The sequence below is a fragment of the Macaca mulatta genome, chromosome 3 (assembly GCF_049350105.2).
Source record: "Macaca mulatta isolate MMU2019108-1 chromosome 3, T2T-MMU8v2.0, whole genome shotgun sequence".
NCBI lineage: Eukaryota > Metazoa > Chordata > Mammalia > Primates > Cercopithecidae > Macaca > Macaca mulatta.
The window spans coordinates 182,887,540-182,903,163 of NC_133408.1; the positions used below are offsets into that span (position 1 = coordinate 182,887,540).

Sequence of the window (15,624 nt, forward strand, 5' to 3'; positions counted from 1 at the left end):
GGTGGCACCGCAGAGATGCAGAAGGGGAGCTGGGCAGGGATCCGAAAATGACTTTATTGAAGATGGAGTTGGCAAGACCTAGCTCCACTTCACCCCACCCCCGGAGCCTTTCCTGTCGCCCTCACTCACATGCTTTCCACAAGCTCTGCACCTCCCTGCACCTGCCTGGATGCCCTGGGAAGGGCACTCTCTCTCCCCGCTTATGACCCTGAGGTGGAGACCAAGTGCCTGAGCGGCTGGCCTGTTTCTACAGCGTTCAGATGTGCGGTGCTCCTGTCGGAATGGGTGAGGAGCAGGCCGCAGGAGAGCTCCTCACGCCCTCCCAGCCCCGTGCTTGGGCTGGGCTCCATCTGCCCCAGAACGGAAGGAGTAACGCAGGCCTGGAGCAGTGATTCTCCATGTACATTCCTTGGCATTCATGCTACTCCTCTTTCTTCCCTGGGGCCTGGGAGATGAGACCTCTGGGTGTTTGGTTTTTGTTTTGTTTGATGCTCCCAGGAAAATGAGAGCAAGTTCCGGGAAGTCAAGTGAGAGCACGCAGTCAAATCTGGTATTCCCAGCCCTCCCCGTCCTCCAGACCCCTGTTGATTATCCCACGCAGGTCTCTCCTCAGGGTCCCCTGCCGAAGCCTTTCCCAGTTGGCACTGCTGCGGGAGGTACTTCGAGACACTGAGGGGGTAGGAAGGGACAGGTGGGGGCTGAAGGGACAGCCCAGCTCTAGTTTTTCCACCGAGTCTTTGTCCAAATCCTCAGAGCCCCGGGTGTGGAAGGCCTGTGCGTAGCGTTGGATCCGCTGCCGGTTGAGATCCTGCCTGTCTTCCACTCTGTGGAATGCAGGGACTTGAGACACAGCCAGGACTTGAAGAGCAGATACAAGAAGGATGCTTGTCTCTTATCCCCTGGTCCCCCCATCCCTGCCATTGCTGGCCTTTTCCCTTCTGGGCAGCCATGGTGGATGCCTGGGTCACTGGCCCCTTGGCAGCTAGGCCCCAGGAAGCAGCGGACTCTGCCACAGGCTCCCTGGATGCTTGGAGAAATCCAGGCTCCAGACGGGACCCCTTCCTCACCAGCTCGGTCAACAAGCATAGAGCCTAGGGAGCATACAGGCCTCCACAGGGACCCCAGGAGCAGGAAGCTGTCTGAGCAGAGGGATACCCTGCCGATGAGGCTTCTCAGGGGACACCTACCCCCGCATGTCACTCACCGCAGGAACCAGCGGTCCCCCAGGCCATACTCCCGTCCGCAGATCCCAGAGCGAGGCCACAGGCAGCGAGGCAGCTTCCGCTCCAGCATCACCGTGGTGGCCACAATCTGTGTAAGGGGACAAAAGGGGAAGTCAGAGATGAGGCTGGGTGCAGACAGAGGAAAGAGAGCTGCAGATGGAGAAGAAGGCGGGAGGAGGAGAGGATGCAGGGCAAAGGAAAACAGTCTAGCAATGCCAAGGAAACTTGGGAGCTCGTGGTTTCCCCAGGGGTGATGAACTACACCCCTGGATCTGGGAGGTGGGGCAGCCTTTGTTGACCATCTTCAGTGGGAGAGAGTTGATAGAGCTTGAGACCAACAGTTCTGACATCCGTGATGCAGCCAGGCCAGAGGCAGGAGAAAGACAGGAGGCGGAAGCCCCATTCCCAGGAGCACAGGCACCAGACAAAGCAAATAGAAAGGGCTCTTAAGGGCTCCCAGATATTTTGACCCTACAGACATAAAGGCCACTTATAAATATAAACATCCCACTTAGAATATCAATATATATTCCTGGAGAAAATATTTTTCTCAGCGAACCTTATTTCCCAGCTTAGTTTTTCCACTCCGTTTTCTACACAGCATAATTAAATGCCTTCCAGTTTGGGAAATTTCCATTATTTTGCTGCAATAATTTTTTTTAGATAAATTATTTTCTAGGTGTTTGTTAAATGAGGATTTGATTCATCTCATGGTCTTCTCTCCCTATTTGAAGGTCTGGCTGAAGATAGCTTCTGCTACTATAGGTAGTTTGGGTGGCATTATTTTTTTTAACACATCCAGCTTTCCATATCAAATGTTGCAGACTTAAATATCATCAAGAAGACTTGATACTCCAGTTTTTATTTGGGAACAAAATGTACAGAGTGCAGTTTTAGCCACTGTTAATTTTCTTTTATTTCTTGTTGATTCCTCTAGAAAACACTGAGCTTTTAACTGTTGAGAGAACTGTGAGGCATTCTTCTCAGCGATTCCAGTATTGCCTGGTTGAATTGCTAATCAGTGCTTCTGTACATTTTGCATGATTTTGCTTGCTTTGCCACAACTGTCCAAACATAAGTCGGGTGGAGATATCCTGCCTCTCTCTCAGCTTGGCAGGTTCCTTGGTAGGAAGGTGATGACTTGCCCTAACCCTCCCAGCCACCAGGGGGCTCACCTGGGCCCTCCACAGCTCATCGCGCTCATGGGCCACTCGCCAGTGAGTGTCGCCCATCATGGCAATGAGGAGGTTGAGCATGAGCAGCGTGGCGATGATGGCGAAGGCAGCGTAGGTGATGCTGTACATGAAGGGCAGGTCCACGTTGTAGTTGGCTGGGCCATCAATGATGGTAAGGAATAGCTCGAAGGTGCTGAACAGGGCCATGGGGTAGTCGTAAAAGTGGCCCAGCTCTTCGGGGTCCTCTGTCTGGAAGATGATATAGAAGGCTGCTCCACCCAAGGGGGTGAGGGTTACCATGGCAACCATGCAGACGACCAGTCCACCCTGGGCTCTGCATCCATGTCCATCCTGGTCCCTTCATCTCAATATCATCAGCTCTGCAGTGCTCCAAACTTTGGGTTTTTATGGTCCCTAGTTTTCTATAAGCCTCATCTTCTTGATCCTAAGAGCCACCTCTCCCTAACACTCCCAATTTTTCTGACCTCTGGACATCCTCTGACATCATATGGTCTCCTCTGATCTCTGCATTACTCCTCCTCCCCAAGTTTAGCCAGAACCAGTGACCCCTAGACTTTCTCATCTCCTCCCTGCCTTGGCCCCTGGTCCTGGACAGATGATTACCTGAAGCAAAGCCCAGGATGACCACAGCCATCAGCCAGCAGAATCGCATCAGATCGCCAAAAATCATCTAGAGGGAGCAGGAGGCAGAGAACATCTGCACACATTCCCCAAGCAGTTGCCCCATCCAACCTCTAATAGGTCTAACCCCGACAAATCTCACAGCTTCACCCTCCAGGACAGGGATTGGCTATCTATGGCCTGTGGACCAGATCTACCTGACCTGTTTTGGTGTGGCCTTTGAACTGAAAAGGGTTTCTACATTTTTAAAGGATCGTTAAAAAAGAAGAAAAACATGCAGTGAGGCCATGCGTGGCTTGCAGAGCCTGGAATGTCTACTGTTCGGCCCTTTGTGGGACTGTCTGCTGACTGCGGCTCTGGGGCCTTTCTCTAGGGAGCTTGTGGGGAGGACTGACCTTCTGGATCATGATGGTGAAGGGGCCTAGCATCTGGAATCCTCGGGCGAAGTACATGACGTTGCACCAGCCCAGCACGAGTGCAAAGGACATGGGTACCACCTCCCCGCTGGCACTGATGAGCCGCATCACCATGGTCACCAGCACCATGAAGGCATAGGTGATGCTGGGGAAGCAGGGAGGAGGGTGGTGAGGGGAGGGCTGGGATGATCCTGGGGACCTGACAGCAAGAATATAGCTGGGAAAGTACCCACACATGCAGATTCAGCCTCTCCACACTCAATGCACAGGGTCATACACATAGCACTAGAGAGGGGACTCTGGAGCTAAGGTTCTTGAGAGGTCAGGAATCCAGGGAGTGGAACTGGAGCCCTGTTGAGGGAAGGGATGGGAGTAACAGGAAGGAAACTCACATGAGGACATGGAATGGGCCCCCAAGGATGGTCTGTCCAAAGAAGCGAGTGACCCCCATTCTGAAGATGTCTGGAATCTGAAGAGAAGTCAGGGAGACACAAAGGCACTCAGATACCAGAACTCAGTCTGGATTCCTGGGGCAGACAGCCTCGCCCAGATTCCATCCACATCTCACCTCTACCAGCAGGATGATGATAGCCCCAATGACAGTCACCAGCTCCCCCACCAGCCGGATGTCATCCTTAGGAGTCACATAGGCTTCCTGATGGGGGAGAAGAATGGTCAAAACGCTCAGGGCTTTCAGGCATCTGCCCTGCGTTTCCATGGTGCCCAGGGTCACCAGCCTCAGCAGATTCTTTTTAATCTGTTAGGTTTGGCTCTTCTCAAACTCTGCTCTCAGAGTAAGAGCATATGTGTGTTTCTGTGGGCATGCATTTGGAGTTTGTACCCAAATATTTGAGATTAGAGCAAGGGGAGAAATGGTGTGAGGAAGGGAAGGGACACCAGTCTGAGAACAGAGAGTCAAGTCCTGCCCTGCTGATCTGCTCCTACAAGGATATCACCTGAAGTAGCTTCTGCTGTAAGAGTGTGTTGTCCCGGGGGCTCGTGCGGTTATTGGTCCTGGGCTTGAGGGGGCGGTAGATGCAGCAGATGGTGAAGCAGATGATGTACAGCAAGTATATGGCACCCAGCATGCAGAAGTATGGCCGCCCGTACCGCTTCCACTTGAGGCTCACCAGCTCCTTCACTGGTGTCTGGTCCAAGATCTGGCGAGCCTGCAACAGAAAGAGAACAGGCAGGGCTGGGCGAGGTGGCTCACGCCTGTAATCCCAGCACTTTGGGAAGCAGAGGCAGGCAGATTCACAAGGTCAGGAGATCGAGACCATCCTGGCTAACACGGTGAAACCCTGTCTCTACTAAAAATACAAAAAATTAGCTGGGCCTGGGTGGCGGGCGCCTGTAGTACTAGCTACTTGGGAGGCTGAGGCAGGAGAATGGCCTGAAGCTGGGAGCAGAGCTTGCAGTGAGCAAGATCGCGCCATTGCATTCCAGCCTGGGTGACAGAGCAAGACTCCATCTCAAAAAAAAAAAAAAAGGAGAACAGGCAGCTCAGAGACCCTGACACCCCTCCCCAGACACAGCCTGCTGTGATGAACCGTACCTCCCGCTTCTTGGTGGTGATGATAAGTTCCAGCAGGGACTGCTCATCCCCTGAGGAGTCGATCTCTGTGAGGTCATATAGAGTCGAGGTCAGTGGTCCATATGTCCACTGGGTGTGCTTCCGCTTCTGCATCAGGTGCTGGAACATCTAAGGGAAAGTGAAGATGACTCAGGAGCAGTAAGCAAAGGGGACAGTCACAGAATGTGGATAGGATGCATGTGCAGGAGGATAGCACCCCTGGAGAGGGTGGCTGCCCTTTCATTTTGATGACAGCCTTTAGAGGGCAGAAGAACCCACATTCACAGTGATGCCCTAGGTTCCTCATCCTCTCCCATGACTCCCTCCAGAGCTTGGAAAGGAGAGACGAGAGGCTGGAGGGCCCTGCTCTGGGGGCTGAAAGGGAAAGGTGGGCTGGGGCATTACAGATAATCCCAGCTTGGGATCTAGACTCTGTAACCCCCAATGCCTCAGGGGAAAAAGAGTGGGCAAGAAAGAGAACAGGTAACAAGAGTAAGAGGGGATGAAAATTTTTTATGAGTTGAGAGTGGGACCTAAGCATCAGGGATCGTGTTCACCTCTGTTTCTCCTAGGGCCAACAGGATAGTTTGAGGGTCATTAGAAAGACACCTCAGGGATGGGGAGTGTCTCTCACCACAGTGTTACCCTCCACTCCAGCCAGCTTGAAGGGGGTGAGACCCTGGTGATTGGGCACGAGGTCCAGGGGCTGCAGGTGGTCCCCATGTCTGTCGTAGGACAGCAGCAGGTTGTACATCTGGCAGGCAAAGGTTTTGTTGGGCTGGAGGATGAGGATGTGTAACACTGTGTTTCCTGGGGAGGACACAGGGTATCATGTGGCCACTGGCCTAAAGTCCCCATCCCCACCCTGGGGTCTTCCTGAAGGTCCCAGTCCCTCTCCTCACCCTGCCCCTCGCTCCCTGCAGCATCTCAGCTCCCCTCCCCATCCCAGCTCTTACCCAGGGAGTCCTGGGCCCGGATGTCAGCTCCATGCTCAATGAGGAGCCGCACGATCTCCTCGCTGTTCACACAGGCAGCAAAGGACAAAGGGTGCTCCCCTGTGGACACAGAGAGATCCATGGCAGGAGAGCACAGGATGGCAGGATGGGGTGGGCAGTCTCCCCCAAGTGACAACCTTCTCTTCCCCCACATCTCAGCTCAGGGCCTGGGGACAGTTTTCATGCAGAACCAGAGGGAGGGTCGTGGGGTAAATTGGCCTCTAACCTAATTAAGCCCTCAAAGGATTGTTCCTTCCAGCTGCCCAACAGATACAGCTGAAGGCAGGATCCTCCTCTGCCTGGCCCTGCTCTGCCTTGCCCACCTTTCCAACCTGCCCGTCCTCCAAGCCCAGACCTGCTCTCACCAAAATAGATGAGGTTGTGGGGACTACGGCGGAAGGCAGTGCCTGTGGCTCTGGCAGAGACACTGGCCCTGCGGGCAAGCAGGGCTCGCACCAGGTTCACATTCTGGTTCACAACAGCGATGTGCAGTGCAGTCTGACCTGGCCCAGAGACAGCTGTCAGTCAGGGGTCTGTCCCCAGGATCCTGCAGGGGGTCCCTCCCTTATGCACCCCTGGTCTCTTTCCCTCGGGGGCAGCCTGGAATGGAGAACAGGGAGCCCTCGGGTGTTCAGGATTCCCAGGGGATCCAGCTGCTGCCCATCTCTTCCTCTTCTCTAGGCCCCCTGGCATTTCAGGGGGCAGGCATGCTAGTGATGGGCAGTCAGGACTGACACAGAAGGGAGGCAGAGAAGAGAAAAAAGAGTAGGAGGCTCAGATCCCCTTTGTCTTTCCCAAATTATCCACCAGAGACTGACTTGAAATACCCCATCAGCCACTCCTGCTCTTCACCCCAGGCCCGTGGGCCCCTCACCCTCATAGAGCTCAGATGTCATGGGCTCAAAGACCAGCTCCGGGGCAGCCTCCATCAGCACCATGGCGGCCTCCAGGTTGTCATAGAGGGCTGCTATGTGTAGCGCCGTTTCCCCCATGGCTCCTGGCATTTACAGAGAGGTGGGTTATATGGCTTCCATGGGACAGGGGATTGGGGACAATAGATTCAGAGGCCAATAGCACAAGGTCCTGGGCACTCCTGGGAGGCCCCATGTGTGGGGCTCACCTAGGAGATCATGCTGCGTGTCTGCTTCTTACCTCTCTGGTGCACCTCGCAGTCCTCATACTTGAGCAACTTGTTCAGGGCCTGGACATCATTCTCTTTGGCAGCTAGAAGGAGAGGAGACTCCCAGATCCTACAAAGGAATGGATAGGAAAGCTGGAGACAGTAAGCATACCTAGCTGTGGAGGGAAACACCCTGGCTTGACTCCATTATACACAGAGGTATGTGCCTCAGCAGCAGGAACCTCAGGGTCTTCAATCAAGGCAGGTGGGGCCATTGATGTCTTTTCTCTTTACAGTCAGTAAATACACATCAACTTGTTGCCCATTTTGCGCGCGTTTGAGATTGTCCATGCCTGGTTTCCTTCCCCCTCCCTCCTGGGGTCCTGGGACCAGAACATATCATGTGTGAATGTATTATCAGTGCATTTCAGGTACAGAGGGGAGGAGTTCTATTTAGACATGTGGCTTACCTGCTAACCAGTTTACCCCTGGAGTGGTCCTGTTTTACCCTCACCAGGTGCCCTGAGATTGCCCTCCAGGATAAGCCTTGTTTTGCATGGACCGAGGAGTGCAAGGAATTCCTGTCTCATATTTGTGGAGGAAGTCATATGCAGAGGCTAGCAGGATTTCTCCTGGTGCACCATCCTCTGCCTACTCAACCTTCTCAGCAGAACCCTTCAATACTGGTACTTCCCTCCCAACAATAGCATCTTCAGGGCTTAACACAAAAGAACAGTGGACCATAAGAACAAGCCTGGCTCCCAGCTTCCCTTCCTCCTAGGTGTTCATTCATTCATTCATTCATTTTCTGTCTCTTCCTTTCTGTCTCTCGTCTTTCTTCTCATATCATCTCAACAGCCTTCCTTCTTAAAGTGGACCCCTGGATCAGCAGCAGCACATGAGCCCTTACAAGAAATGGAAATGCTCAGACTGACCCTTCCACCTAGCGAATCCAAATCTGCAGTTTGAGATTTCTAGCTGATTCCTGGGCATATGAAAGTTTGAGAAGCATTGCTCAAGTGATCCTTGCATGCAAAAACCAGTGGCAATAAATCAGACACAAGCTCAGGGGGCTGAGTTTCCAAACAGCTCACATTAAAGTTGGCGAAGCAGTGTTCTCCATCATTTTCAGACCAGCTGTCTAGAGGACTCTAGGTGCTAGTTTGTTTTGGCTATTGGCCCCTAAGACATAAACTATGGGCAACAATGATAGGTGCAGAGAAAAAAGAGAATCCAATCTAGAGGATTCATTCATTGAATTTCATGTCAATCTGAATGTTCCCATTCTGCCCTCTTCTGACCCTTCTTGGATTTACCCAATTTGGGATTCATGGATCAGTTTCTTTCCCTGAGTCAGATTAGTCTCTCCTTATTATCCACTTCTCGCTTGTTTTAGGCAAAATTGTCTTCTCTGACTCCCCAGATCATCTCTTTATTCTTATTCCTACTGTGTGCTAAAAAGTCTCTTTTAAAATTAGAACTTACCCCAACTAAGACACATGGGTCCCTTTGATTCAATTTTCTCTCTTGGCCTGGAGCCATTTGGTCTTTCTATGGGAGTAAATGAAATAACTCTATTTATCCATAATTTGACAATTATGTGACATATAAAAAGACATAGACAGGAGCTCACATTCTAAAATGCTGGCAGTGGCAAGAAATTGACTCCAGAGCTGGAGGTGGGAGGGCAATCAGAGAGGAGACATCAGCTCACTCATCTCCTCTGCCCTGCCCCCATGCACAGCAGCAGCCACCACGTCCTGTCAGTTCAACATGGAAAGCTCTTTCTTCATTCAGTCCCTACCTTCTTGCTCCTGCTAACCTTCATTAATTCAAGTCCTCATTCTCTAGCCCAAGATTAGCAAAATATTCTTTTAACCAGTTTCCCTGCGCTCTATCCCCATCTATCCTTCTTGATGCTGTTGAGATAATCTTTCCAAATGGCAAATGCAAAAGTCCAATGGGTCCTTAAATGCTAAGGATAAGGAACATAGAAGCTCTTTAAGGTCTTTGTGCAACTACTTTTCCACCCTCTGCGTGTCCCACCCACTCCTTAGACCTGGCATTTTGGTCTCATCCTGTCTCAGCACTGCAGAGCACACCATTCTCCCTATATCCCTATGGCTCTTTCCTTCTAGAATCCAACTCCCCCAGCCCCCAGTTCATTGTGTCTTCTGCACCGCCTATGCTTAGAAATACGCCTAGAATGGTGTAGATGCTCACTGACACCATCTGTAGAGTGAATGAATCAGCAGCAATGCCAAAAGGTGGTTTGACTTAACTGTTCCTCCTTATTATTTTCATCAGCTGCCCCCTAAGCCAACCTTCAGCAAGCATGTATAAGTGAAAAATAGAACACTTGGTATGCAAACATAGCTTCAAAACAAGTTTTCTACATTCCCTTCATCACCACCACCACATCAACCATTTGCACAAAGCTCTCCTCTCTAGATACCCTAGACTGGGGGAAAAGCAATCGCTAGCACCACACACACACACACATACAGATGCACGGAAGGTCTTCACTCTCTCCTGTGGCCTTACTTTTATTTCAGCATCTTTCACTGGGTGCTGTAATTGCTATGTATCTGTGTCTCTTCCTCTATGCTAAGGGTACTCGAGGGCAGAGACCAGCCACTAACTCATCTTTATATTCCTTCCCTGCCCTCCTCCAATATGCTTCCACATTTGTGTCCCATTTTGACCAAATGTGTGAAAGATTGATGGCAAATCTAGAAATGGGTCCAATAGAGCACGTTTTCCAAGTCCAGAGTTCTACTTGCTGTATCCTAGATGTTAGTGGTGGCATAGTCGGTGGCAGGCTCAAAGATTCCCCTTTGGTCCCTACGCATCTCTGAAGCTGAAAGTGTCCCCCATAAACCTCCATTTCCTATGAATTCATTTTTCAGCCTCTGCTGACACTCTAGTGGCCTGGGGAAAACAAAAAGCTACTGTCAGACCCAGAGTTGCTAGCATTACCAAATAAAAATACAAGATGCTCAGTTAGATTTGAATGTTAGATGCACAATTTTTTTTTTAGTATAAGTAATATCACATGCAATATTGGGATACACTTATACTAGCAGCTTATTTGTTATCTCAAATTTAAATTGAACTGAGTGTCCTGTATTTTATCTGGCAACCTAGCCAGACCACACCCTCCGTGAAGAACCAGCTTATGACCCAACCCAGCAAGGTTTGTAGAGAACTAGCCTCCTCTGACTGCAAACTCCAGAATTCAGCAAAAAGGGGGGCCCTGCATGGGGATGGGTTTTGAAGGTGTCCGGCCCAGCCATTACTTGCAATAACCTCATATGCCCACAAGGGGACAGCACAGAAAGCCCTAGCTCACCTGCTTGGGAGTAAGGCTGAACTCAAAACACCTGACTCTCCTTGGGTGCCTGAAGGAGGTGCACAGAGCGGATCTATCCAAAGATTCCTGCGCTTGGGGGACAAATAGATTTTTCAGTAGCAACTCATCACGGGAGTTTAGATCACAACACGGGGGTCAAGGGCAGGGACATGGCTAAGCACCCTGCACAGGACAGCCCTGACTGCAAAGAATTATCCTGTCCAAAATGTCAATAGTGCCAAGGTGAAGAAACTCTGATTCAGAGGTACAATTATTCATAATCCGTTTTAGAATGAGGAGTCTTCACTGTGAAAGGAATCAGAAATATCCTATACATAAAAATGTTTTCTTATGGATCATTAAATACTCAACTAAGGGAGAAACGAAAAAAAAAAGAAAGAAAGAACGAAAGAAAGATGAAGCCTTTTAAGCTCCCACTGATGAAGTAGTCAAAAGAGATTATAGAGCAAATCTGAAATTGTAACAATATGAAAGGTATTTTCAGGTTCTAGAATGTTTTCTTTTACTAGGCAATTAATTATAATAAAATTGAATGGTCTAGTTGAACATTAGAGTGGTGAAAACCCAACTAAGGGTTTCCTGGCACAAAATCTAGCACGTTATTTCTTGAGCAAACAGATCAATGACTTCCCTCTCAGGGTTGCCTCTGGGCCACCAGGGAAAAATTCCTGACTTCCTCTCTCCATCTCCTCCACCCCATGCCCTCATCTGCTCCTCCATCCTTGTAGATATGTGCACTCTGTGCATGGGTCCAGGTTGGGTTTTAGTTGCTGGAAAAAAAGGCAGGATCACAAGACTCTTGAGAAAAGTTCAAATAAGATTTTTAGAGCTAGAAAGGCCCCCAGAAATTGAGTCAAATTTGCTCATGTAACAGCTGGAGGAAGCAAGTCAGAGACAAAGCCACAATGCGTACCCCACTGGTCATTTCTTGGTTGTGATTCTCAGTGTTAATCAGGGCTGGAAGAGGAGTTAGAGAAGACAGGCATGGGTCCCACTGGTCTCACCACAAATACCTTTCCCACCAGCGAGTGTGCCCTCTGGGCAGGGCTGGTGCTGGTACACAACAGGGCTGCTCGGAGTGCATGGCTCCTTACATTCCTGGGTGGATACAATGCTATGCGGGGGAAGTTCATGGCCCCTCTCATTCCTGCAGCATCTCACTCATTATCACTTTTGCTCTTCACAACCCTGTAACACCAGCTGAATAGTTCTCCCATGCTTCAGAAAAGGAAACTGAAGCGGCATAATCAAATCATTGCCAGAAGATCACATGGAGTTAAAGGCAGGATGCCTGGCCAAGAATCCAGCCCCAGGCTCTGACCACTAAATTATGTGGTTCTTCTAGTTTTATGGCTCCTCCTGATTTTTCTTGGAGGTTGGGGGGGCAGGCCTGCGCAGTGACCACAGATGAAGGAAAGAGCGGTAATGTGTGGGGTGGAGGCATACATTGGGCACTTGTGAGCCATCTCCCTCCAGCTCATGTTCCTGGCAGTGGGGATGAGGAAGCCAAAGTGGTTGTTTAGAGATTTGGAATCAGCTGCCATCCTAAGTGCCACAGCTCCTTTGTGCACATGTCTATCTGCGCATTTGCAAGTAGGCATGTATGTAAGTATTTACCGTGGCAGGCGAGCACAATATACCAGAGAAGCCCAGGGCTGACTTTTCAGACCCTTGATTCACGTATTTCATGCAGGCATTTAACCCTAAGAAAAGCTCCAACAAGCATGGCATTCCCTCCAAATTGCTCCTTAGATGACGAAGTGTCAGCATATGGGCGGGAGTATGTTCAGGTTAAGCAGCCACTATGAAGCTGCCCAGGACACCCCACAGCAGCCGAAATCAGATCTCACACTTCCTCCTCTATGCTTCCAGAACACTCATTTATACCCTTCTAGTGATGTCCACTAAGCTCACCTTTAGCCCAAGTATGTGCCTGTCAGTAAACTTTGCTCCTAGGCATGAGAACTCCCTGAGAGCAGGGACTGTGTCATATTCATTTTCTGCAGAAAGGTGGAGTGCCTTATGTTCGATACATGTGTAATGCGTTAAATATCAGGAAGTGAGAAAATCCAAGCCCAAGGGAGAGATGACCTGGAAGACATGGGAGAAAGTTGAGAGCTTGACTTGGATCTCAACAACGTAGATTTAAGCAGAGGGGGCTGCATGCTAAGCCCCAAGAAACGTCCACTGTAGAAAGAGGAGTTTTGGGTTACCAATCATCCTGGAAAGACTCAAAGCCTTCCTTTCCCACTAGACCATCCTGTACACCATGGAATCTCACCCAATCCCACCCCGCAGTTCTCCTTTTGAGTCCCCTTTGGAACAAATTCAACTTCACCATTTACTTGCTCTGGGGTTCTGAGCCTGCCCCATTCATAGGGGGATAACAGGACCCACCTTCCATTATTGTTACAGGGATGACAGAGATAAGGCAGGTGGTAGCACCTAGTACAGCACTGGGTTCTCAATCATTGTGTGCTCCTTTCTTCCATTAGCTCACCCCTCACTTGTCCATATTGTTCCTATTTACTTAGTCATCCCATGTTTATCTCAGTGCCCCCATGCCTTCTCTTTAGTTGACGGCACAGATTAGGAAACTCCCCTTGCAGGCAATTTCAGCATCCTTCTGGGAAGTGCCCACCCAAAGGAGAGTCATTGCTCTGGACACCTGATATCCAGGAAGAAGACGACCAAGAAAGTGCAGAGGCCAGTGGGGAGATCAGAGCAGGGAGGGGGGAATCCCTGCCAAGGGTGACATCAAGGCTTTCTAGCCAAAGGCTGCAGAGGCAGCCCCCATATGATCTGAGGAAAAGTGGGGGCAGACAGGACATGCGGAAGCAGCCTATTCTCAGCCAGACTCAGCTCAGGGCCTCCACTCTGCTCTCCCCTGATATCCCACACAGGGAATCTCCACCACCCCTTCTAATCCCCCAGGCCTTTCTGTACGCTGTGCCTGGATCCCCCGACCCTGGGGTCCTAAGAGTGGGAAGAGGATGAGTGAAGCCAGTGAGGACGACCTACTCTCTAACAACAAAGCCATTCTGTTGCCCCAAGATGTCATCAGCCAAACATGTGCTCCAGTCCCCACTCTCCCAGGCCTTTGGGGTAGAGGTGGGCGGCTGGAGTGAGAGACGGGAAGGCACAATTCACAGAAGGAGACCATCCCCAGCCCAGAATCCTTCAGCAAAAGAAAACACAGGGGCCTCCAGGAAGCCTCCCTGGTCAGGCTAAAGCAGGCTCCTACTCCTGGGGACAGAAAAAAACCCAAAGACACAAAGACTTCAGGCTTTCGTCTATGAACAGACATAGTATCTGCCTCCTTTGTGACCCAGGGAAAGCCCCAACAGGCAGGACTTCTCTCTAGCATGCCACCAACTGGGCAGGGAACTCTATTAGAGACCTTGAAGAAGAGACCACATGCAGGGATAGCCCCGAGTTCCGGTTCCCTTCTCCTCTCCGGCTCTGTACTCTAAGCTGTCATGGTGAAGAAAGCAGCACATGGGTTTAGGAAGTTTTCAGAAGCTGGAAGCAGCCAGTGAATTTCCTTAGGGCTTAAACTCTAGAGTCTCGATTTCCATCACCTGAATGCAGGAGAGCACAGGTCCTCAGAACATCTGTTATTTTGACCCGCTTCCCCCACATCCCCACCCACACTAAGAGAGAGAAATAAACCTCAAGTTTGGGTTTGAGCTTTGTGGGTCTTCATATCCCCGCAGTGCTTGGCAAATAGTAAGGCCTTGGTCAATGTCTGATGAGACAAATGTATAGGAATGGTAACTTTTTTTTTCACATTTTGTCTTATTTTCTGGTTCCTGGTGTCTGTGGTTCTCTCTGCTTCATTCATTCAATCGTTCACTCATTCCTCCATGCGAACATATGTATACTATGTGTTCCTGCCAGAGAGACTGTTCTAGAGGCAAGCAGTCGAGATACGGAAGGCATTGTCCTCATCTGCCGTCCTCTCTTGTCCCCTCTTGGGTGGAGGGGCTATGATGTTCTATCCTTACAAGCCCCAGCAAGGCGCCTGGCCCTTAGGGAAGTACTCACAAAAGGCGTGCAGAATTGAATTAGATCTTAAGATAGTAAACACCTGTGCCCATCTCAGCCCCATCCTCTTTCACCAGCCCTACGGGCTGAGGCTCTTGAGACAGAATGCTCCCAAGAAGCCAGTCCGGGCCTGGGAGCACCACCTGTCCAGCCAGAGGTGCCAAACAAAGATGGGAGGTGAGGGAGGGGTGAGGGGTAGAGGTGCAGGCCCGGGGAGGTTGGAAGGGAAGCAGACCAAGGGGGCTTTACCTCTTCTGCTGCAGCAGGTTCTGCTCATCTCGGCTCTGGGCCCAGGACTCCCGTCTCTGGAACCATCTGCAGAACTTGCTCCACAGGCAGAGAATTAGCCCTTTCTCCTTGGGCAGGGACAACCCCATGGGGTGTAGGGCCGGCTCCTTGGGGGCCTGAGGCCGAGGCCAGACCCTGACGGGACTCAGCCTTGGGGCCACATCAGCCCCCCCAAGGGCCGGCCCGCCCTCTCCCTGTAGAGGTCCCGTCTCCTGTCTCCTGCCTTCCTGATGAGTTCCTTGGGAGTCTCCCAGCTGCCCCAGCCAGTCTGCAGAGGGCTGTGAGTTTGTTACACTTGGCAGAGCCAGCCAGGACTCTGCAGGGCTGGCCTGTCGGGAGCTCCTACTGGGAGTGAGCAGGAGGAGCCAAAGCTGCATGGACACTCCCTCCCTCCTCCCAAATTACCTGAGATTTAAAGAGACAGGCCAGCCACAGACCTACCTACCAAGGGGGCCTTGTGCGAACTCCAATTCTTTCTCCACCCAGGGCTCTCTCCCTGCCCCCAGGCCAGTCACAACCGGGGAGGCCTTCAGAGAGGCTGGTGAGGCCTCCCTTGGACGTCAGAATACCCAGTGGCCTACCCTGAGAGACTCTAGGCAGTGAGAAAGGAGGGGAGGAGTCAGGGCAGGCCCATTCCCAGGGTTGAGGGCTCCCAGGAGGGAGTGCCCCACTTTCCCACAGTGCTTCTTCTGCCAGCCACCTGCCTCACTCTCTGCCTCCCCCTACTTATGTCCTGGAGAATTCCATTTTCTGGACTCTTCCCGTTTCATTC

At 51.0% G+C, this 15,624-nt stretch overlaps 1 protein-coding gene across 1 annotated transcript; it reads right to left on the bottom strand.

The window, feature by feature from the left end:
* Positions 1 to 35: 35 nt before the first annotated feature.
* Positions 36 to 15,170, bottom strand: TRPV6 (transient receptor potential cation channel subfamily V member 6). Its single transcript, NM_001436068.1, is given in 15 exon segments — positions 36 to 824; positions 1,205 to 1,311; positions 2,399 to 2,667; positions 3,023 to 3,089; positions 3,436 to 3,601; positions 3,849 to 3,925; positions 4,025 to 4,111; positions 4,413 to 4,625; positions 5,012 to 5,158; positions 5,664 to 5,839; positions 5,986 to 6,084; positions 6,390 to 6,527; positions 6,899 to 7,021; positions 7,177 to 7,274; positions 14,814 to 15,170. Coding segments are annotated over 15 exon segments (2,298 nt in total). The 5' UTR covers positions 15,062 to 15,170; the 3' UTR covers positions 36 to 541.
* Between the last annotated feature and the right edge of the window lie 454 nt (positions 15,171 to 15,624).